The following is a 23,004-nucleotide window of genomic DNA, read 5'->3' on the forward strand; positions in this document are numbered from 1 at the left end:
CTAAAAATTTTTTTTCTGGTGTGGAAAGTTAAAGACGCTGGCCAGACCAGTTCTCCGAGATTGAGCACCTCACCATCCAGGATTGAGGATACTCCGGCACCACCCCCATCGATCCTTGTCGGCATCGCCCCCCCCCCCCCCCCCCAAACACACTCTCCATCTCCAAGTGAGCATACCCTGCTGGGTGCTGATGGCCTCCCCCATCTTAAGATTACCTCTCCTCCCCCCCCCCCCCACCTTTCAACCCCCTTCTTCACCACCCATTCAGGGCCCATCCCATAGTAGTGCCCCGCTGGCACTGTTTGGGTGCCCTCTGGCACTGCCTTGCCCTGTCTGCACCCCAGGGCTCAAATGATGTTTGACGTTTCCAGCATGGTCATCATGTCTCATTCCCATCTTTGGAGACCAGGACTGATTCGTGCTTGCCTCGCGCCGCGCCGGTGGGGTCAGTGAATCCTGGGAGTTGGGGGACTCCGGCCTCAATCCAGCTGCGCAAATTTAAATGAGTTTTAAGACTCCTTTAAATATGCGGGTCTGGTTCATGCCCAGCGAGGGCGTGATCCAGATTGCGTCGTGTGCGAAACTCCATTTAGGGCCTCTCCCGCTATTCACCGGATGTAGCAGGATCGGCGCCGGATGCAACGCAGCCGGAGAATTACGCCCACTATGTCACAAAAATTACACTCTGAAGCCACAGGCACTTGTAAATTACTATTAACAGACAACCTTTACCAACCTTTAAATCATCAAACTTTATTATACAATTTACAACTCATGACAGCCTGGAATTTTCACCGAATCACTGGCGATTCCCATATTGGCGTGTCTCCTTTCTGCTCCCCAAACTCTCTTGGGCCTTTCAATTCCCTGAGTTCCCTGTGTTTAGGTTAAAGTGCATTTAGTGCAAAGCTGTGAAAGAATAGGCGTTTGTCAAATGAGGAGTTCCTTACCCAGCATTCAACTGATGAAGGAGCAGTGCTCCGAAAGCTTTGATTTAAAAAAAAACCTGTTGGACATTAACCTGGTGTTGTGAGGCTTCTTACTTGCCACCCCAGTCCAGCACTGCATCTCCACACCACAACAACCATAGTGACAGAGAAACTGCTCTATCTTTGGGGCCAAATCCTTGCGAGGCCCTATTCCAGGGAGGGAGTGGTTCCTCTGCTGCTATAAGTGTTGGGTAAAGAATGTCCCATTTGATAAAAGTTGTTTATTTCTCAAAACCACCGCCTCATGCTGAATTGTAGCCTGACCTCATCAACTTCCGAATCAAGGGAAATGTGCACAAACTATGAGCGGAGCCATTCCTTCTGGCCCAATGTTGCGTCGATACACTCTGCATTCCTTTGTAACGATAGTAACATTTCAAACAGTACTTCAATGGCTGTAAAGTACTTTGGGATATCCACTGGCCATGATAAATGTTATATAGCATGAAAGTCTTTTTTTTCTTTTTCTTTCAGCACTGATAGCTCCTCTTCCCTGACCTTGTTTCTTCTTTCCCTTGGTTCTCATGGCAGATCTGCTTCACCAAGAAGCTTTACTTTTGGGGAGTGACACTAGATGTCTGTCCTGGCCTGGGTCTCTTCCTCTTTCTGCTGCTCCAAAGAGCGATGGGCAGGCCTGTGAGTCCTAGCTATCAGTCAGTCTTCAAGCAGACTCATTACTTAACTGGAAACCTGCAGTTTTACTCCTATATCTAATGTGACCTGTTGTGTTTTCTCTCGTAAATGTTCTAAAATTGTTCTTTGGCAACTTCGATAAACCAGTGAAACCTGTCAATACATTCCCCTGTTTTATGTTCTGTACTATAATGCTGTTGAGTAAAACTGAGAAGCACAATTCATTACTGATGTTAAACTGGTCCAAGTGAGAATGCTTTCTGAAATAGAAATTTAGACTACAAACTGTTGAGAGAAGAGAACTAATAACTGGTGTGAGCTTAGCAGTGTTGCAGCTGATTAGATGTTGATCTTGATCTCAGCTGGTAGTTTTTTTTAAAAGCGCATTCAATAACCAATTTGAAAATAAAGACACCTGGAATCAAAAAAGCAGCTGATGCCAGTCCCTAAGGTGTATATAATTAACAAGTTTATTGTACATATGTTATTACCTTTACGTAAACCTAATTGCATTTAAAAATAAATTGGCTTCATCTGTGCAGGTAAGATTTATAATTACGCACTTTAACTTTAAAATGCAAGTTCAGGAAAACAACATGTTTAGGATATACTTATTTTTTTCACAGTCTTGCCCAAATAAACTCAGATTTGATAGTTTAATTGTCCCGTGGGATCCAGATGTAGCTGTTTGGGAACAGTTTACTTGAACTTTTTTAAAATGCTGTTTTTCTCTATATGGCCATGAAAGGCTGGTGAAGAAGGGGGTTGAAAGGGGTAGGAGAGTCGGTGGGGGAGGTAGTCTTAAGGAATGTCAGTCCCTTTAAAGGGATGGTGCATTCATTTTGCAATGGGGGATCAAAACCCTGCTCAGGGCATCAGATTAATTGAACGTCCTCAAAAGGACGATATGATTCCTGATAGTTTCACACCACCATCTCCTAGGAGTGCAGACTTAAGGCAAATGAATTTTAATTTGCATTTAATAATAAATCTATTTGTTGTGCTCAGCTTTTGAATGCATTTGACATAAAGGCTCAAACTCTCCATCTTCCGAAGTTTTAAATATGTAAGTGGGAATTTTAATAGTCAGTCCAAATACTCATTTTACTCCAAAACCTGTGCATTATGTACCTCGAGGACTTCCAATATAGTGGGCCAAGTGTTTATTCTGGGCAAATGGTGAGCTGGGAATTATTATAAAAACTTTAACTTTAAAATGCAAGTTCAGGAAAACAACATGTTTAGGATATACTTATGTTTTTCACAGTCTTGCCCAAATAAACTCAGATTTGATAGTTTAATTGTCCCGTGGGATCCAGATGTAGCTGTTTGGGAACAGTTTACTTGAACTTGTTTAAAATGCTGTTTTTCTCTATATGGCCATGAAAGGCTGGTGAAGAAGGGGGTTGAAAGGGGTAGGAGAGTCGAAAGTTTAGGGCAGCACGGTAGCATGGTGGTTAGCATAAATGCTTCACAGCTCCAGGGTCCCAGGTTCGATTCCGGCTTGGGTCACTGTCTGTGCGGAGTCTGCACGTCCTCCCCGTGTGTGCGTGGGTTTCCTCCGGGTGCTCCGGTTTCCTCCCACAGTCCAAAAATGTGTGGGTTAGGTGGATTGGCCATGCTAAATTGCCCTTAGTGTCCTAAAAAATAAGGTTAATGGGGGTTGTTGGGTTACTGGTATAGGGTGGATACGTTGGCTTCAGTAGGGTGATCATTGCTCGGTGTAACATCGAGGGCCGAAGGGCCTGTTCTGTGCTGTACTGTTCTATCTATCTATCTAACTGTAGATGAGTTGACTTGATTGTACTTTTGCTGCTTTTACTCTTAATTCAGAAGATCTGTGCATTGTGACCAAGATTATATAGTGTAAGCAAATTAAAACTTATAAATGTAACTTTGTTCAAATAAACCAAGTTAAGTTAAATGAACTTCCCAAGTATTGGTTACTCAACTCATTCTGGAGTAGCTCCTACTTCCATTAGCACAGATGATGCAGCAGGGCTGGTTTAGCACAGGACCAAATCGCTGGCTTTGAAAGCAGACCAAGGCAGGCCAGCAGCACGGTTCAATTCCCGTACCAGCCTCCCCGAACAGGCGCCGGAATGTGGCGACTAGGGCGTTTCACAGGAACTTAATTTGAAGCCTACTTGTGACAATAAGCGATTTTCATTTTCGTTTCATTTCATTTGTCTGAGACTATACTTTGAGCAAAAGAGAAATATTTCTTTTTCGCTTCTTTAAGCTTTCTGGAGGATGGGATAATTCTGCCAGGAAGACATTCCAAACTTTTTCCTCATTTAAAATCAATGCTGCTTTGAACCAGAGCAGTTTATGAGAGTATGTCACCCTTGGCTTCACCCATTGCAAGACACAGAAACTTAAGACTTTTGGAAGCCTTACAGCTGTTGTCTGAGCCAAAATAAACAGGCTGCCAGGATAAATGGCAGCAGAGATCATGCTTTACGCAGCCTGGTCAGCTGTAGTATTTCCAGTGAAGACTAAAGTTGCAGACCACAAGATTCCTGATGAATGGTTTCAGACCACCTTTCCCTGAAGAAATAAAGAGCAGGCTTACACCTAATGGAATTTAATTTCAATTTAGTAATAAAGCTTTTCTTTGTGCTCAGCTTTTGAATGAATTTGACATAAACGCCCAAACTCTCCAGCTTCAGTACATTTTCCAAAAATGAACTGCTACAGATTTGACATTTCCTGAGGTCTCTGGCAGCAGAACAGCATGGACGTGTTAAAAGATGATGTACAAATCAATTTAGGAAAAAGTCAAATTGACATTCTTGAGGTTTTATATATTCATTTATTGTTCAGATGCAAAACTAATTTATGAGAATCTGCTCCCTATTCATATGTTTCAGAATTTAAATTAAAAGATTTTTAATGCAACGTAGGAAATGGGTATTTCTAAAACTTTAAAAGCATCAGACAGAATCTTAGAAATAAGGTTAAGCTTGTAATTTAAGCTTTGGAGGTTTTTTGGGTGTTGAAGTTGATCCCTTGAAGAAAAAGGAAATCGTGTCAGTGCATCTTAATGTCAGTTAGTTTGGTTGACAGTTTGATAGTATCTTTACCAATTCTGGGTTGTTATCGTAGACAATGCACAGAAGAAAGTCCGCTTCATCGCCTTAGAATTCATCTGTGAAAAGCCAAAGATGAGTCACAGTCACCTTAAACTGACCTACTGTTCTCGGGAATTGCAAATGGCAATAAAAGTCAATAATTTTGACAACTTAAAAAAACATATTTTTGCTAATGACATTGCCTGTGGCACATTGTTGCATGTCGCAAGTCGTGCAGTATTGTACACAGAAGTTAATATGCCAGTGTTGCATGAATATATTGCAGTAACATTTTAAAATGCTAATTTAATTTTATTCTTCTTATTCTCTGCCTGATCTGTCTGCTCCTGGGCTATTGACAGTGCCACACTTTTGCGGATTTTGTCCAAATTCCCCCCCCCCCCCCCCAACCTAGGAGGTAGCAGTGTCTCACTCGGAATAATTCTCAGCTGACGCTCTCTCTCTTCTGCTGAGAAAAATAACTTAAATCAGGTTCTCAGTAGAGTAGAGTCGGCACGTTGCCAGTATTGTTTCAAAATGCTGCATCTACACCTTGTGCTGTTGCTTTAATTTATCAAATAGTGCAACCGTATGATGTGAGTAATTACTTGAGAACTATTTGACCACTTACTTCAGAATCCAAATTAGTCAAATTGACCTTGTGGTATTTTTCTGTGGTCAAATGATTGCATGGAATGAATTGACGAAGAATTGAATAGATTCTTCATTATTTAAAAACTGGAAATAGTCTCCAGTCGACTTGCTTTGTTCAGTAAACCAAGAGGGGCTGGTTTAGCTCACCAGGCTAAACCGCTGGCTTTAAAAGCAGACCAAGCAGGCCAGCAGCACGGTTCGATTCCCGTACCAGCCTCCCCGGACAGGCGCCGGAATGTGGCGACTAGGGGCTTTTCACAGTAACTTCATTGAAGCCTACTCGTGACAATAAGCGATTTTCATTTCATTTCATTTACCTAGATATTCAAATAATGTATCCAGGTCTGCCTGTCTGGTTAGCTGCCATTGATCTAAGTGGAAATCAGCCTCCTTCATGCTGAAATTGTATCCAGCACTCCTGTAGCTATAAAGTTAAGTACTGGCTAGGAATTGGGTACAATGAATGATGTGTACTAAATTCAAATAAGTACTTTGCCTGTATGTTCATTGTTGGACTGTACCAGTAATCAGTGTTGCTTTGTGGAGTACATCAGAAATGAATTTCATTGAAATGAAAACAGGGCAATAGGTAACAAAAGATTTCTTTGCAGTACATCACCTCCGCACTGACATCCATTTATAAATTGATCTTTCAATATATTTTTTGTCTCTGTTTTAAGTATTTGCGACAAATATTTAGTTGGATTTGAGAAAGTAGGAACGGAGAGGGAACAGACTTGTAAACAATGAGAAAAACGAGCCCGGCTTTGCTGCAAGTAATTTAATGCACCCAGACTGTGCAGTGGAATGCATTTATTGTAAATGTAAGCAAAATAACGAGAGCTGACGTTGGGGTCCAAAATGTTCCTCCGTTTTAATTCCTAAATTAGAGTTTCTTTTTTATTTTACCCTGCTTCTGAAAATAAGAATTCTGATGAAATGTGAACACCTTGTGTAATCATATTCCTGACAGCTAAAAGCATAGGCTGGTTTATAATCATGGACAGTTGATCTATTGTGTTGTATTTTGGGAAACGAAGATGAATTGAGAGTGGGATAATATAGTGTAGTTTGAGGCAATATTTGTAAATGTTCCAAGAATGGTAATTAATGTTATGTATTCGTCAGTGAATTGTGCTTGTCACTATCTTTGCGTATAGTTTTCTCTTACTGAAGATATTTGAGCAAAGTGGAGTTTTGACTTTTCAGTGGTTCCAATTGTTTTCTTGATGACTTACAAAATCTATTTAGAAACCTTTAAGGCTACACAAATCTATCACAGACTAGACTGCTAATTAGCCATTTAATTAAAAACAATTTAAGAACTGATTATGATTTAGTTTAGTATACTGCATGTGAATTTGTGCTAATGGAATCTATTGGATTATAAATAGAATAGATACATGGGAAGGAGTACAAGCTGCAGATCTAATTAATTGGATCTAATTAGAATTTAAATGGCATGAACTTCAAATGTGAAGTTTGGACAGTTTAGGATTTTTATCTGAACCCTGTGGTTAGGTTACACTTAATCAATGCCACCCTCCCCCCTTGTATTCATAACATTTTGTAACATAACTTAACGTTTAGTTAAATTCATTTTAGATGTTAACAATGGACAGTCTTTAAATTTGTTTCATATCTTTGGTTATGAGACATTTACATATCAATGTTAATGATTGTGACATTACTGCAGATTTATTTGGAAATAGCCAAGGTTGAATGGAAAATACAATCTCATAAGAATAATTGTTTTGAAGGTTACATAAGGCATAATTTTCCAAAAGAATGGCAGTGATGGGGTGTGACTGAAAACTGGCATGTTTCAGCAGCACAGCCAGGTTTTCTGTCATGATCTTGAGACACTTTGTCCGAAACAAATTGGTGGGTGTGTTTCGCGATGTCACCGGGGGGGCACTCTTTTCCCCCCCCCCCCTTCCCTCACCCCGCGCGTTGTCTGGCATGCAGCCCTCTTAACCCCCCCTCCAACAACACATAAGGGTAAGCCCCACCTCTCCCCATGGAGAGGGGCATTTCTCCCCTCAGCACCCCCAGCACTGAGTGACAACCCTAGGGCCTCTGCCAACAACCCTGGGGCTTCCGGGCACCTCCGTGCCCTTGGTGGGAAATCTCGCCTGTGCAAATCCTGTTTTTGGCCCCTCGCCAGAGTTTGCAACCATTACAGGTTTTGCGCCTGCGGTTAATGGCCTGCAGAATCGCACCTAGAGTTTTTAATGTCCATTTTAATAGAAATTAATTTTCCTCATACCCATCCAAGGAAAATTATTGACTTGAGTGACATTTAAATTATTTTTTAGTATAAGAACAGTTTTATAGTGATATGTATGTCTAAGGTCATGCACATTCTTTTGGATGGAATCTTTTCAGTGCCTTCCGTATCCTTGTTGGATCAACTATTTAGGATTGTGCTGGTCCCATTAACTTGGCAAGGATGAACAGGCGAAACGTGAGCTTTTAGGCCTTGGAAGAGGATGTGATTAGCACTGATTTCATCCTTGTCAAATTAATGGAAATAGCATAGTTTAAAAAAAAACTGTAAACTGAGTTATGATAAGATAAAATCACTGTGGTCCCAGATGACCATAGGCTGCATTCCCCTTTGAGGTTTAACCTGATGTTCACCACATCTCAGGCGAGGGGCAAGGTTGAGAAGGTGGGCCTTCATGAATAACCTCCTCAGCCGGTACGGTAATTGAACCCTCACTGCTGGCCTTGTTCTACATCATAAACCAGCAGTCTAGCCCACTGAGCTAAATCGGCAGAAGGGCACTAGAATATTTAAACAATCTACTTGTGAAAAAAAAATCTAGAGACTAACTCATTACACTCAGTGGCATTGCTTCTGCCTTTACTGCATATATTTCGTATGCCTGCCTATATTCATAAGATATTTATGGATTGAAAATCCATTTTTGACCCATCTAAAATCATCCAGAAAGATTTTAGAAGTTCCCTCATTGCCATATCGAGTGTTTTTGAAATGCTTCATCAGTTTTTGATTGCCATCATTCTTATCTGGAAGTCCATTCCGAACATTGATGACTCTTTAAATAAATAACAATAATCAGATATGGATCCTAAATTTAGCTTCTTGGAGCTCAAATTCTATTTTAATCTTGCAATTTAATTCAACGTAATATTCGAGGTTGATGTTTTCCATGCCCTTAACTGTTCTTTACACCTGTAAAAGGTAATTTCTCAGACATCCTATTCCAAGGACTAAAAGCCTCAATTTTGGCAGTCTTTCCTCATAATTAGGAACTTTGACTGTAAGGATCAATCATGGCTTTTCTCCATGTTTGGCTTTTGAATAATTTCCTTGGATCTCAACAGTCATAAACCAGACAAATTAATCAAGTGCAGTTTTACAAGATCCCCACAGTTTGACCAAGGCTTCCTCTGCCTCATGTTCTAATCTTTTAACTATATCGTTCAATATCTTATTAACATTGTTGATGGTGTTCTGCATTCATTGGACATGTGGATTGTTGAGTCTATTAAGATTCCGAGGTTTCTCTCAACTTTAGTTATTTCAACACACGTCTTGAAATACGAATATCACTTAATTTTTCTTCCTACTGTATTTTGCACTTTGACTTCAATTTTTAAAATGACACAGTGTGTTCCATTCAGTAACTTCTGAGATGCCATTAGCATTTCTGAATATTTCTATAGTAGAGGAACTCAGAAGATTCACTGTGTATTTTGCCTAACTACAATCTTGTGCACTCATTCCCCATCAACAATCCAAACCTCCAGTTTGCATGGCATCCCAGAAGAAGGAAAGATAAGTGCCCTGTTTAAGTAGATAGAAGAAATGTCCCTGATCGGGACGGAGGGGCAAAGTGGATTTTGTTGACTGGGGAGCAGTATGCTCGGAAGAGGGAGCAGTTGGAAGTTTAGTCGACTCGCAACATTAAAAGAAACACATCCTCCAACTCATGGTGAGAAATGCTATGGGAAGGCCATTAGGTTGTGTCATTTACTCGTTGTCTGCTAAAATCGCTTAAAGCAGAGGCAGTTAAAAGTGGCATTAAAATAATTAAGCCAGTGTCAAGAATTACCGCTATATATAAGAATGCGGCTTAAGTGTTCATAAATTTATTAGCGTGCACCCACTTCCAATGGAAATAAATCAAATTTGAATGGAACAAATCATGTATGTTTGAAATGAGGGAAGGTGAGGGAAGATTCCAAGTAGGAATTGAATAGAAGTGACAATGTGTGACAATTCAATTTCTAAATTTTATTGCAGCTGCTTTATATTTTTAAAAGGCATAAGAATGGTTGTTAAAAGCTTAAAAGCATAGTTGGAGGTCCATGCCTCCCTATTCATGATGTAGTTTGTCTGTTAAAGGCTGACAGTTATATAAATTAGAGTATGTTTTGAGAATACTCTGCCAGTAGTGAGGGAGGAAAAAGGGCTTCAGGCTGCACGTATAAACTTGTATCACGTTAATTCTGGGCCAGCTAAATCGGCCAAGCACAGTTGTTACTCAATTGTCCGAAACAGCCCTCAACGACTTCTAGAAATGTCATGGTTGTAATTTTATGACCTAATTTCTTTAAAATGTTCTTCCAATGTTAAAGCATTATGAAGTGCAAAGGTAGTGTGGTTACTGGTTACTGGAATTCTAGTAGATTTAATTACACATGCAGACGGTGACATGCTCACATTCTACAGGTCAGAATAAAATCTCATGTCAGGAATGGTTTATAAAAGCTTTTACTTTAGGTTCATAATGCCATCAATATGTATTTCCACCTTCCTGGATTTGACAGATCAAGAAATTAAAAAAGAAAGATGGGGCAGGAAAAGCATTTTAATTATCTATTTAACGTTCTAAGTACTGAAATAAAAATCCGGACTGAAATTTCTACTCTTAAAACACATCGGCTTCATGTAAATTCACGTTTTGGCTGCATTTATTATTTAATTGGAGGAAGAGCAAGACTACAATTTCATACTAAAGTCTGCAAATTATCAAGTTTTTGTCGGTGTAGAAAATGCAGTTTTGAAATTTAACATAGTTTGATTAGCACAGGGATCCTTTTTGCTGGAAATGCTTGGGTTTCATTAATCCAGATTGGGGATACTGGATATTCGTCTTTTTTTTTGTTTTTGGTTTGATGACTCGAAGAACATTCAATATGTATCATTTTAACCAAGCTCTAAGTGTGTGTGACTCTGCAACACAAAATGAATGAAACATCAATTCATGAGTATAAAAATAGAGCACAAAACAGAATAATGAACCAATAGTTTGGGTAAAAGTACAAATATCTTACTTTACAAAGTCAGCCTTTTGTTGCCCTTCATCAGGGAGTAATCTTAAATGCTATGGTGTGGTTCTCGATCAAATATTAGGATTGTCACAGTAGTAGTGGTCCTTTAAATCTGGATAGGTCAGTCCGAGTTGAGATTGAGGCTGATGTTTTACATACTTGGCAGAGCAAGCTTTCTTTTCTTCGAAAACAAGCTGATATTTCGAAATGTTGTACAAAATAGTTTTCATGGTCTGTTTATAGTTTATAGCTACTGTAATGACTTTGCTGCTTGTCTGTAACATTTTATATCTAATGATAGCCATGCCACGATGTACGAGCTCCCATAATCTTGACGGCCAAGACTATCAATATATTTTTAAAAAACTGTACTTCAAAAATTAATTAATGACAGGAAATGCTTTTCTACATTTCAAAGCGATAAAATGTGGTATAAATGCAAATGTTATTTCACAGAATTTTTGTTTTATAAGCAATAGCACAAGGAGGAAAAGAATTGCCTTTTCTGAGAAAGTGTCAGTGCAAGTTAATTTGGTATTGGCAAATCTCAACAAAAATATTTGATTAATTTCTTGTACAGTTTAAAAAGTTCTTTCTAATCCTGCTTAAAAAGAAATATGGACGAGGAGCTTTGTAAGCCAAATAATTGTTTTCTTTCAGAGGACTTGTTTTCCCATATTCAAATTTTTCCCTCAAAATAAGCAAGGATTTGGATTTAGAAATTATCTGAGGTGGTAGTTTTTGAATTGGAGATCAGGCTGAATTCAATACGGAGGTGGTTGCAACTAAGATGCAAATGAAGGAGGAATATGGGGGAAACTAAAGGGAGACCAGCGAACCCAGTGGCTCAACATCATAGCAGGCTGGGGAGGTGACGGGGAAATACTGCAACCACATCAGATTCTATCACTATGGTCAACTGAGACACAAATCAAATTTTTAAATTCAATTTACATATGAGGTAGCAAATATGTCATTTCGTAAATATTAATTTAAATCCGAGAGCTCATAGATTCATTGAAGTTTGATAACACATGAATATTATTATTACTGATGAATGCACATCTTGATCTTCAGGTAGTAAACTGCGTTGTCTTTGTTCTGATATTTCCACATCAGCCTCTCTGAATAAGCTATGGGGATGAAACCCACATGCAAATATTATGATGCAGTTAAGGAGTGGCGCATGTAATTGTTTACTCTTGCTTTCTTTAAAATGCCAGGACTTGTGCCATTTTGCCAGTTTGTTTTCCTCAACTAAAGGTTCTTTGCTCAAGTAAGCAGAAAGTCTCCAGGGAGTTGTTACTTCACCAGTGTTGCTCCAGGCGGTACCGGTATCTCTAGGCTAAAGAGTTCTTGGGCACGATTCAGTGACCCTGTTGCTGAAACGGGTGAATAGCACGAGAGGTCCAAATCGGGCTCTACGCCGGGCCTGCTGAGCGAGATCCAGATCAGCATATTTAAATGTGCCAAATGGCTTCTTATATACCCGGATGCAGGATTGGCCCAGTGCCCGGGACTCGACAGCCGTGCCTTTGCCAGGGCACTGTTTAGGACTGGTCCAAGCGTAAAGGCAACACGGGTGGGGGGGGGGGGGGGGGGTGTCTTGCAAGCTATGGGAGACCTCCGGATGGTCGGGGACATGGCATGGTCCTGGCACTCCCCTTGACACCAGGGCACCATGGCATGGCCACCAGCGGGCCTGGGGGGCTGCCTTACCAATTGGAGGGGGTTTCCCCAGGGGCCTTGATAAGGTTGGGGGGGGGGGGGGGGGGGAGATGGACGGTTAGGGCTGCTGATCAAAATGGTGCCCCGATCTGCGAACACCTGGTCCTCCTGGAGAGATTAGCTTGCCAGCAGGATATCACTGTGGCCTCAGCAGGGTGTAACTCCCCAAGGCCCAAAAAAAGGCAAAATGCCGTTGAATAAAATGGTGTTCCTCGGCGCTGCAGCCACCGAGAAATACCCTGCTAAACATGCCCCAAAAGCAGACATTAACATTTGTCCGCTGAATTCGCCCCTTATTTGAATTCACTATTGTGGTTCTAGATTATCAGTTACATAGTTGGTGTTGTCAAGTGCAATTTACTGTTGACCTACACAGAACACAGTGGTTGCTGGTAAAAATTGATTTATTTTTGATTGTTCTATATATAAATTGGGAATAAGAAGTCAAACCTTTCTTTTGCATTATTGTTCTGAAAAGTGTAGTCTAGTTCTATTTATTTAGATGCTTGTCATAATAACAACTGAGGTCAATATTTTGGACTCCTGAGAAACCTTAAAACAGACTGGGGACGATTCTCTGGCCGCATTGCGCCTGGAGCAAATCCCGCTATGTCGGAAGAATTCTGGGAGAGGCTCCTTTTATTCATCACTGAATTTTGTTAAATATTACTAATTACTAATTGTTGAATATTGCTAATAGCACTTAAAATGTGCTTTAGATTTATTAGTAATATTTTTTCACACAAATCTATTACATATATTAGGCAGAATACTTAAGTAATAAAGATGTTAGATCAGTTATTTTACAATTGTATAGTTATGTACCCTTAGTTTTGTTAGTTATCTTGAAGAAATTGGAAGTTATTTTTGTATTAGGTCCAGGAACCAAAAGTGGTGAGGTAATGTAAAGTGGTTGTGGAAGAAAAAAAAGTGGTGTTTTAAGTTTTGCATTTTCTATAACCCTGAAATAAGTGATTGCCCATTGAGCTCACTGCATATTTTATTCCAGCAATTCATCAAAAGCTGGAGGTGGATGGGACGGAAAAAGTGGAAGGATCTATGACGCAGAGATTGGAGAATGTACTCAACAGTAAGTTGTGCTTTTCCAGTGATACCTATGTATGGAAATGATTATTCAGTTCAATTGGATTTCTGCTTAAAAGGCTCGTAAGCGGACAGTGACCTGGGTATTTTGAAATTTATCCAAGTTTCTATATGATAATGAACACTAATTGCGCGAGTGTGTATTTTTATCTTTGCAATGGGAAAAGTGTGCCTCAGGTTCAAACTCGCAGCATCTGCATCCTATTTAAAAAGGTGGGCAATGATTTGTCATATCTGACATTGTATTTACACACCCAGGTGTGCACATACTAATGCTCTCCATACTGAACTCCTACTGAAAAGTGTGATTGTTGTCTGGTTTAATAAAGGGATATAAAGACTGGAACATTGACACGTTCTTGTGTTGAAGAATTTATTTCAGTGACAGTGGATGCATTAAATTTGGGAGACATGAAATCCATTTTACACAATAAAAGCATTTTTCCACCAGGTTGAAATATGCAAGACCTGATTTACTGAAACTTCAGCAGCATCAACTACAAGTGTCTGACTTAAGTAAATCTGCACCTTATTGGAGCTGCTTAAACTGAAGAGTGTATCCGTGTTTAATATGGTGATCTTATGAGAAATTTGATATCAGGATTCGTTAACTGAAGCACAGTTGAAACTAGTTTTTTAAAACAAATCATTACGTAACTTAATTGCAGCAAAATTGTACATTTAATGGCCTTGATTTATTAATCATGCATCATATACTAAAAATTAAATATGGAAATAATTTTGCACTAGTGTTTGTAAAGCATAGATCGTCAATAGCTTTTTCCAACTTACATCATTGTTGTCAGGAATATTTTCTTTTTTGAGACTGTTCAGTATCATCCGAGTTAAGACGAAGGAAATCTGAAATGGAAATGCAGCAAGGTTTTAAGAACGGATCAGTCACTGATTTTCTATTTTATCACTGAAATTGGAGTACAGTATTTGACATATCTCTTTAACATTATTACAAGTTGCTGGAGGGGAAATGAATCATGATAATGTACAGTAAATAAACAAGTACTTTTCCTTTAACTTAAGTAAATAAACTTGAATAAATGAGCTGGTTCCTTTAAAGTGGATAATATTGCAGTTGCTATAAAATACGAAAGCTAACTTTGCGATGAAGTTGATTTTTTTATTCCGTAATGGAGAAATAAATTTCACTGAAATGCTTATGCTGATGCATAAAAATCTCAAACTCAATGTACACATTGGAGCGAAATGTGAACGTGGGTATTTAGCAGACTACATTTAATTTCTGTGGGCCACCCAAGGAGCTGACTGCAGAAAATGGCATGCAAGCCACCCAGTGTGATCGATGTGCTTTTTTTTCTATCTTTGCTTAAAGTATAGTCACCAGACCAAATAATGCAAACCCTTTTTGGTAACATTAAACAACAAATCTATTTTAGACATTTTTTTTGTTTTTGCCAAATTTAAATGTTTGTTTTCTTGTTAAAAAACTGAAAGGGAAGAAAAGTAGGCGTTAATAATTGGTGAAAGCTCTTCCACAAGGCGGTTGGGGAAGAACATTTAGAAGTTTTTTAGAAGCATACGGATGAACAATGACCAAAATACTTTACAATTTACAGACTTCATTTCTGATTGTTGTTTTCAAATGTGAGGAGAAATATGTGCCTGGACGTATATTAAAAATGCTAGTCAGCAGGCAAAATGACAGTGGTAAAGAAAAATAAACTGTTTGAATAAGGTAAAAATAATAATTAAAGCAAGTTGAGCAAGAGTCCTTAACATTGAAACCTTCACTCATATAGGAAGAAAAACAGCTCCCAGCATATATTTATGATCCAGACAGTTACTGGTATTTTTTTTTAACTGTGGCTTGCCTTCTAACCGAATTTACCATCTATTTCAGGACATTGAATTAAGTTTTCTGCTTTATTTTGACAGTCTCATGTCAGAGTGTTATAATTTCATTTATACTGAATGTTTAGCATTGACCTGAAATATTTCAGAATACTGAGGTGCTGTAGTGGACTTTTAAAGGTAAGGCCTTACCTGCTCTGAAGTGAAACAGAGTCAGGATTCCTCTTCCAGCAAGTCTTCCTTATTGTCCGATTGGACCCTAATTCCACTTCTAAGCTGCCCTTAAATTGAAACTGTAGCCGTGGTCTGCATTGAGGTTGCGATAGAAATGCTAGCTAATATCCATCAATTTGAAATAGGTTTGATTGAAACTATCAGCCTTCTGACAAGTCAGACTGCTGATTTGTAACAGTGTGTGGCACTTCTGGAAGTAGTAGTATTCTGTAGAAATAAATTTATGTAACAAATCGTTTATTTCTTTCCAGGCGCAAGTACCACCGCAGACACACTGTTCCAAGAAGTCTTGGGACGCAAAGACAAAGCAGATTCTACAAGAAATGCCCTAAATGTTCTTCAACGTTTTAAATTTCTCTTCAATCTTCCTCTTAACATTGAAAAGAACATTCAAAAGGTCAGTGACTATTAGCACTTTATAAAAATAATTTACTCAGGATGCTTTTGGTATTCTACAATTCTGTATGTTGTATGTCTTTTTTTAGGGCGATTATGATGTAGTTATAAATGACTATGAAAAGGCTAAGTCACTGTTTGGGAAAACTGAAGTTCGCGTGTTCCAAAAAGGTAATTCTTGTGATTTTAAGAAATACATTATATTTAGCAATGCACATGTTTGAAAATACAGCAAAAGTCTGACTTGTACTATAACTTTTTACTGTTTACATATCATATATTTGGGAACTTGGGGCTTGGAAAAACTACATCAAACAGTACTCCTGGCAAAATTTCAAATTCAGATGCAAACTCTGCTGGAATGAAGGGACTACTACAACTAAATTAAGGGTTCAAAATCAATGTACCCTAATGAATATTTGGTGGGAATCTGTTCCTTGCAGTCAACTGAATTCTTGGATGACACTCATCAGTTTGTGATTTGATAGACGCATCATATTATTTATTTTTCTGAATGATTGTAGTCTATTATTTTGATCGTCCACATTGATAAAGAATAGTGGTTTTATTTGGATTGCACCAGAAACCTTACATTAATTAAACTTTGTAGTTGACCATGTCTGCTGCATTGGTTGTCAAATCAACATTACTATGAAGCTCTTTCCCCGGAACAAGTCTTCTGAAGGTCACTGGGTATGTTCATTCTTTACCTTGGAACTCTCGAGCATATCACTTGTGTTCCATTTTGGAGATTGCAATCACATGGACATCTCAGCAACATAATCTCATGTCCTGGATATTTTGATATAATGAAGCCATGATGCGCAAATTAGTTTATTTTATGATTTATTGCAAAATTCAAACCTACAAAATGAATGGACAGCAAAAACCCACTAATCCTTTACGTCCTCCTAACACAGTCATTTTCTAATTAGGTATTCCACCCTCAATGCTCCTGTCCAGCAGCTACTTCGGCTTCTCACAGAGGTAGAAAAAATCCCGAAGATAATCAAAATTAGTTCAGGAGATCGCAGAGTTTTTCACAGATCATAGCGTCTATTTAGTCATCTAGATTTTCTATGTATTAACAGTTATCTCAGCCAAAAACCCGTCCTGACCCCCGCCCCCCCCCCCCCGGACATTTGCAGAAAATCCCCATTCACTACATGAGGAGATGATTCATTCTAGAAGTCAGTGATCCATTGTGATAAAGAGAAACCTCTTGACCTCTAATTTAGTTCTGTTTTGCTGCTACATGTTATCTGCAAATTATCAGACCTTCTAACAGTTTGTTCTTAAAAAGTTTTAACCAGGTGCCCTTATTTACAAAATGAACAAAGGATAAACACAAGTTCACAATTCAACCAAAATTTATTTTCAAGAGCAATGAAGCAGTTACGCTCCCAAATTATCCCAACTATAATATGCCTAAGATTCTAACACTACCCATGCCGATGAACTTGATCGACCTGCAGGTCCGATCCTCTGAGCATCAGTTGTCTCAGGGCCCACATTGGCGAAGGTGGGTCTTGCACGCTTCTTCCATCTATTCTCTGGTCCGCTGTCTAGTCTTCTCCGCTGCCTCTATGTCAAATCTTTGCTGGGAAGGGCCCCTGGGTGCTTGGTATTACCCCCCTCTTTGTGCCCTTCCAGATGTTTCTCTGGCCCTCAGCCAATATGGTCTCTGGGCAGGGGTCACAAGACCCAATGGAGTTGCTGATTGCATCTCTGTACGACACCAGGAACTCCCACCCCTCGATGCATTGTCCGCACGTAAATTTATCCCATGTAAGGAGATGGTGGGAAATCTGGGTGCCAGAAAATTTGGCTTGATCTGGGCAATCCACAACAATCGGTCCATTTGAATAGGGACGATTTTCTTTGTGATCTCCTGTTTACATTACAGATCAGACTTGCATCGGCTGTTTGTCTCTTTCCAGTGTATTCAAACTTGGTTGTTTGAATTCCCATCAGGCCTATCTGACTGTGGTTTATTTTGAAGTGTCTTAATTGTATATCGGGCCTAAGATTCAGGCTGTTGGTCATTTTACCATGCACGTACTTATTTCCTCAGGTTTTTGCTGTCTACTCACCAAGGTAGCCAAATTCCTATGTTACTTTAAATATCTTTGTCAAGTCATCTCAAAGCCTATGCTTTGCTGGAGTGAAATATCCCAGTGCTCTCAGCCTCCTGTGGTAACTTAAAGTATGTATAATTCCAATACCTCCTGGGAACCTTTAAAAATCTGTAAGGTACTGAGCGGGTTTGACAGAGGGCTGCTGAATGGATGTTTCCTCTAGTCGGGGAATCTAGAACAAGGGGGCACAGTTTGAAAGTAAGGGGCATCTCCCATTTAAGATGGAGATGAGGATGAATATCTTCTGAGGTCAATAATTTTTGGAATTCTCTTCCCCTGAGAGCAGTGGAGGCTGGTTTAATGACTCTAGGCTGGGTTAAACAGACTTTTTATTGACACAGGATCAGGGGTTATGAGGAGCAGGCAGGAAAGTGAAGTTAAAGCCACAATCAAATTACCCATGATTTTATTGGATGGTGGAATAGGTTCCATGGGCTGAATGGCCTACTCCTCCTATTTCTTATGATCTCATGATTTTCCAGTGCTTCTGGGGCTAACTGAGTGAATCTTTAATGTGCTGCCTCTAATGCAAGGGTATCCATCTGTTATGGTCCGATTAGGGACCAGCAACTTTTTCTTTAAAGTAGAAAAAGTTTGAAATCCCAGTTACCCACTTAAGAGAATAAAGCCACAAGATTCTATAGTTTTATACAAACAAAATAAATTTTACAACGTCGGAAAAGTAAAACATTCTACAATATATATCTTCTACTTTAACATTCAGAATAAACAGAAGGCAAACATGAATTAACAGGCAAACTGTTGTAAAACACATCACACTGCATTATAACAGATCATGAGGGATTTCAACTCCTGGATCTTGAAGATCTAGCCTCTGAATTACCAATGGTTTAATCTCTTCTCGTGCATTCATAGGATTCGCAAAGCTGCATTCCATCCTCAATTTACCAGCACACGTCCAACTCTTGCTTCACTAAATGGCACTGTCTCCTAGCCCCACTCTCCTGGCTGCACTGAGCTATAATGTGACTTCCAGGGCTTTTCTGAGCCCTAATGACATGGGACCATTGACCTTCTGGCACCTGCTCAGCTCCCCAGGACTTTCTTGAGCCCTAACTCCAGGCGCCTACTAGCAGCTCCCAAGGCTTTGGTGTTCTGCGAACTGCATGAGGCCTAAACTGCAACGCTCAACTGCACTGAATGGTTCCCAGGACTTTTCTAACTGCCTACAACCCCCTGATAACTCTTCCTTCCTCAGCTGCAGAACACTCAGATCAATTAAACCCAGAGAGCCTTCTAAAGCACCACCCATCTCCATGATGATGTAGCCTTTCGGGGTTCACTGAATACTTTCAAACAGCTCTAACCCCCAAAACAAAACATCTTGCTGGGCAGTACCGCTTTGCAAGTGGCATAGTTGCCACATTCCCAGTCCTCCAGCTAAGTAAGCCCACCTGCTGTTTTATAATCTTCCCTTTCTAACTGTTAACCCAAGCCACCAGGCCCCAACCTCTTAAATGTTAAAAAAAAACTTCAGCCTGCTTTAGTTGCATTTGTAACTTTAATCTTCCCGGAACTAACCATTACCTTGAAAATATCAACATGGACCCATGAACTATATATTTGTCATAGTCTTTAAATATAAAAACCAAAGTTACTCACACTGTTTCTGCTATAGTCTCACCAAACACCTGTACTACTTTAGTAAGATGTTTTTTTTGTTCCTTAATCTCTTTGCATGAAAGGCCAATTGATTGCTGTACCTTCGTGTTAACTGTTTGTGTTACTTGTACAAATACACCCAAGTTCTCTGAACATTGATATTTATGTATTTCACACCTTTAAAAAACAAGTCTGATTTTCTATACTTATTAGCTGAAGTGAATAACCTGAAACTTCTCTACTTCTGCTACTTCGTTGCCCGCTCACTTATCGCATGCATTCTCAACTACCTTCATATCCTAAGCAAACCTAGATGTATTACGTTTTTTTTAAATCCAAGCCATTAATGTAGATTGTAAAAAGCTGAGGCCTTCCACTGACCCTTGCAGCACTCCACCAGTCACAACCTACCAATTTGAAAATACTCCATTTTATCCCAAGCCTCTGCTTCCTGTCCATTGATCAATCTTCTATTCATGCTAATATATTACCCCCAACACCACAAACCCTTATTTTTCATATTAAACCTTTGATAAGGCGCCACACAAATGCCAAAATTTGTGTGGACACTGCATTTTCCAGTTCCCCTTTATCTAACCTACTAGTTACATGCTCAAAAAAACTCTCCTAGCTTTGTCAAATAAGACTTCTCTTTTACAAACCATGTTGACTTGCTCCAATCATGCTATGCTTTGCTAAGTGTATTGTTGAGACTTAGCACTGTTGCTTCACAGCACCAGGGACCCAGGTTCGATTCCCGACTTGGATCACTGTCTGTGCAGAGTCTGCACATTCTCCCTGTGTCTGACTGGGTGGCTCCGGGTCCTCCAGTTTCCCCCCACATGCCCCATAGACGTGCTTGTTAGGACATTGAGAATTCTCCCTCAGTGTGCCCAAATAGGCACTGGAGTGTGGTGAATAGGAGATTTTCACAGTAACTTCATTGCAGTGTTAATGCAAGCCTACTTGTGAAACTAATAAAGATTATTATTATAGTAATAGAATCTAGCACTTGCCCAATGACTGATATCAAGCTAAATGGCTTCTTTATCTCTCCCTCCTTTCTTATAATAATAATAATAATAATCTTTATTGTCACAAGTAGGTTTACATTAACGCTGCAGTGAAGTTACTGTGAAAAGTCCCTAGTTGCCACATTCCGGCTCCTGTTCAGCACACGGAGGGAGAATTCAGAATGTCCAAATTACCTACCAGCACATCTTTCGGGACTTGTGGGAGGAAACTGGAGCACCCAGAAGAAACACACACAGACACAAGGAGAACGTGCAGACTCAGCACAGACAGTGACCCAAGCTGGAAATCGAACCTGGGACCCTATGAAGCAACAGTGCTAGCTACTGTGATAGCAATGTTGCATTTGCTAACTTTCAATCCTCTGTTCCAGAATCTAGTGAATTATGAAAATCCTAGCCAGCACACCCACTATCTCTGCAGTTATTTCTTTTAGAACTCTAGGACGAAGACCATAAGGTCCAGGGACTTGTCAGACTTTAGTCTCATTAGGCCTCCTAGTACTCTTTCACCCCCCCCCCCCCCCCCCCCCAAGCCCACCCCCACCCCTGCTTTTCAACTAGTTCTTGGATGCATTTTTGTGTTTTCTGCTGTGAAGACAGATACAAAATACTTATTCAGTCTGCCATTTCCCAGTCAAGCCCTCGAAGGAACCAATGCTCACTTTTGCTGTTTTTTTTCCTGTTTATGTACTTGCAGAAACTTTTACTATTTTTGAAAAATATTTTTTTTCTAGTTTTCTTTCGTACTCTAATTTCCCCCTCCATTTTTTTTGTTATCCTTTGCTGGCTTCTAAAATGTTCCCAACTTTTTGGCCCACCACTAATCTTTGCAGCATTATACAGTTTTTTTTTTCAATTTGTTACCACCCTTAACTGCCTTAGTTAACCACAGACAGTGCGTCCTTCCCATGGAGCCTTTATTTCTCAGTGGACTATATCTTTGAGAGATGTGAAATATGTCCTAATATTCATGCAGGGCTGGAATTCCAGGTGGAACTGTATATGAAATATAAATCATTCTTTGTTTAAACAGAGTTGAAGTAAGCAAAGCATTTAACTTGAATGACGAGTTTAGGATTAGTGGGCAGAAGTACGATACCCGCAAATTAATGAGTGAGGTTAGACTATTGGACGTGTGAAGCAGACTTACTTGAGGAAGTCAGTTGTTTCATGGCCAATTAACATCTTCAAAAGGAAGCTGGATTAGAAAATAAATTTATGATTATTAAGATATTAACAGCACCACTTTTATTTATCTGGCAAAGTAGGAGCAACACCTTGGTTCCCTTTAAAGTGGCCTCTCATAGCAACAACACTGCCTGTCCAAAATCGGTTCACCTTATGGATGCAGATCAAGAGCAATGAAATTATTAAATGCAAGGAGCACACTCCTCAAATTCTCATGGAACCCCCTAACTTTTATGTAGTGTTGCAAGAGGTTCCTAATGTTTCATTAACTAAAAGAACTGATGTACTTGTTCAAATGCTGGCTTAAAAAAGTTTCTAAATAACAGCGATAGAGCTTTTTTAACCATTGCAAATGGGCAGTTGGGTTTTCTGTCTGATCAGCAAGCTGGCATTTCTGAACTGCAGAAAATTAACTTTATAATTTCCTTGGCAAGATTTTAGGATGCACAAAGGGATTGAGAAAAGGGTGTTTTCAGGAATCCCCATTATCATTGCTTCTTTGTATAGTGTTATGATCTTGGTAGAGACTGGGGATGTATTTTTTTTTCATTTGGGAATCAGAAAATCGAGGAATTGACTAAAATCAAAGAATATGAATAATAATAGGACTCCATCTTAAATTGTCAGATACATTAACATATTAAAAGTACAATGAATACAGTTACTTGTAATTACAACTGAAATTATTTAATCAACTTTCCTTCTACATTCATTTGACTTGCACTCTCCAATAACTCCAGTTTGATATTTATCAGAAGCTGAAACCTAAAATTTGACTTGAGACATCACCACATCCACAACCTACTCATTGTATAATTAACTTCTGGTTGACCCTCTGCCAATACTTTGTTTATCTCCCAGAGAACCTGGTTGTATGATTAGTTACTGGAAGTAATTTGCTTTGCCAGACTCATCTCCAATAGAATCCTAGTTCTTGATTGGACTATCACCCCAACATAAATTATAGGATTTCCATCCCCAAAAACACATGGGTCATTACAATAGGAGACTTCCGGATCCTCCTCGATTTCAAATAGGTTCACCATTATTAACCAAGCTAACTACTGATGATTTA

General features: G+C 39.4%; 1 protein-coding gene across 2 annotated transcripts in view; it reads left to right on the top strand.

Annotated features, from left to right (window-relative positions):
- The window catches only part of exoc2 (exocyst complex component 2), a 273,825-nt gene that overhangs the window by 90,605 nt on the left and 160,216 nt on the right, over positions 1–23,004 (top strand). For both annotated transcript variants that reach the window (XM_038796745.1, XM_038796746.1), the window contains exons 7-9: positions 13,395–13,475; positions 15,802–15,947; positions 16,036–16,117. In XM_038796745.1, the coding sequence (XP_038652673.1) occupies positions 13,395–13,475; positions 15,802–15,947; positions 16,036–16,117 (309 nt within the window). The remainder of the gene's footprint in view (positions 1–13,394; positions 13,476–15,801; positions 15,948–16,035; positions 16,118–23,004) is intronic.

The sequence above is a fragment of the Scyliorhinus canicula genome, chromosome 5 (assembly GCF_902713615.1).
Source record: "Scyliorhinus canicula chromosome 5, sScyCan1.1, whole genome shotgun sequence".
Lineage (NCBI taxonomy): Eukaryota > Metazoa > Chordata > Chondrichthyes > Carcharhiniformes > Scyliorhinidae > Scyliorhinus > Scyliorhinus canicula.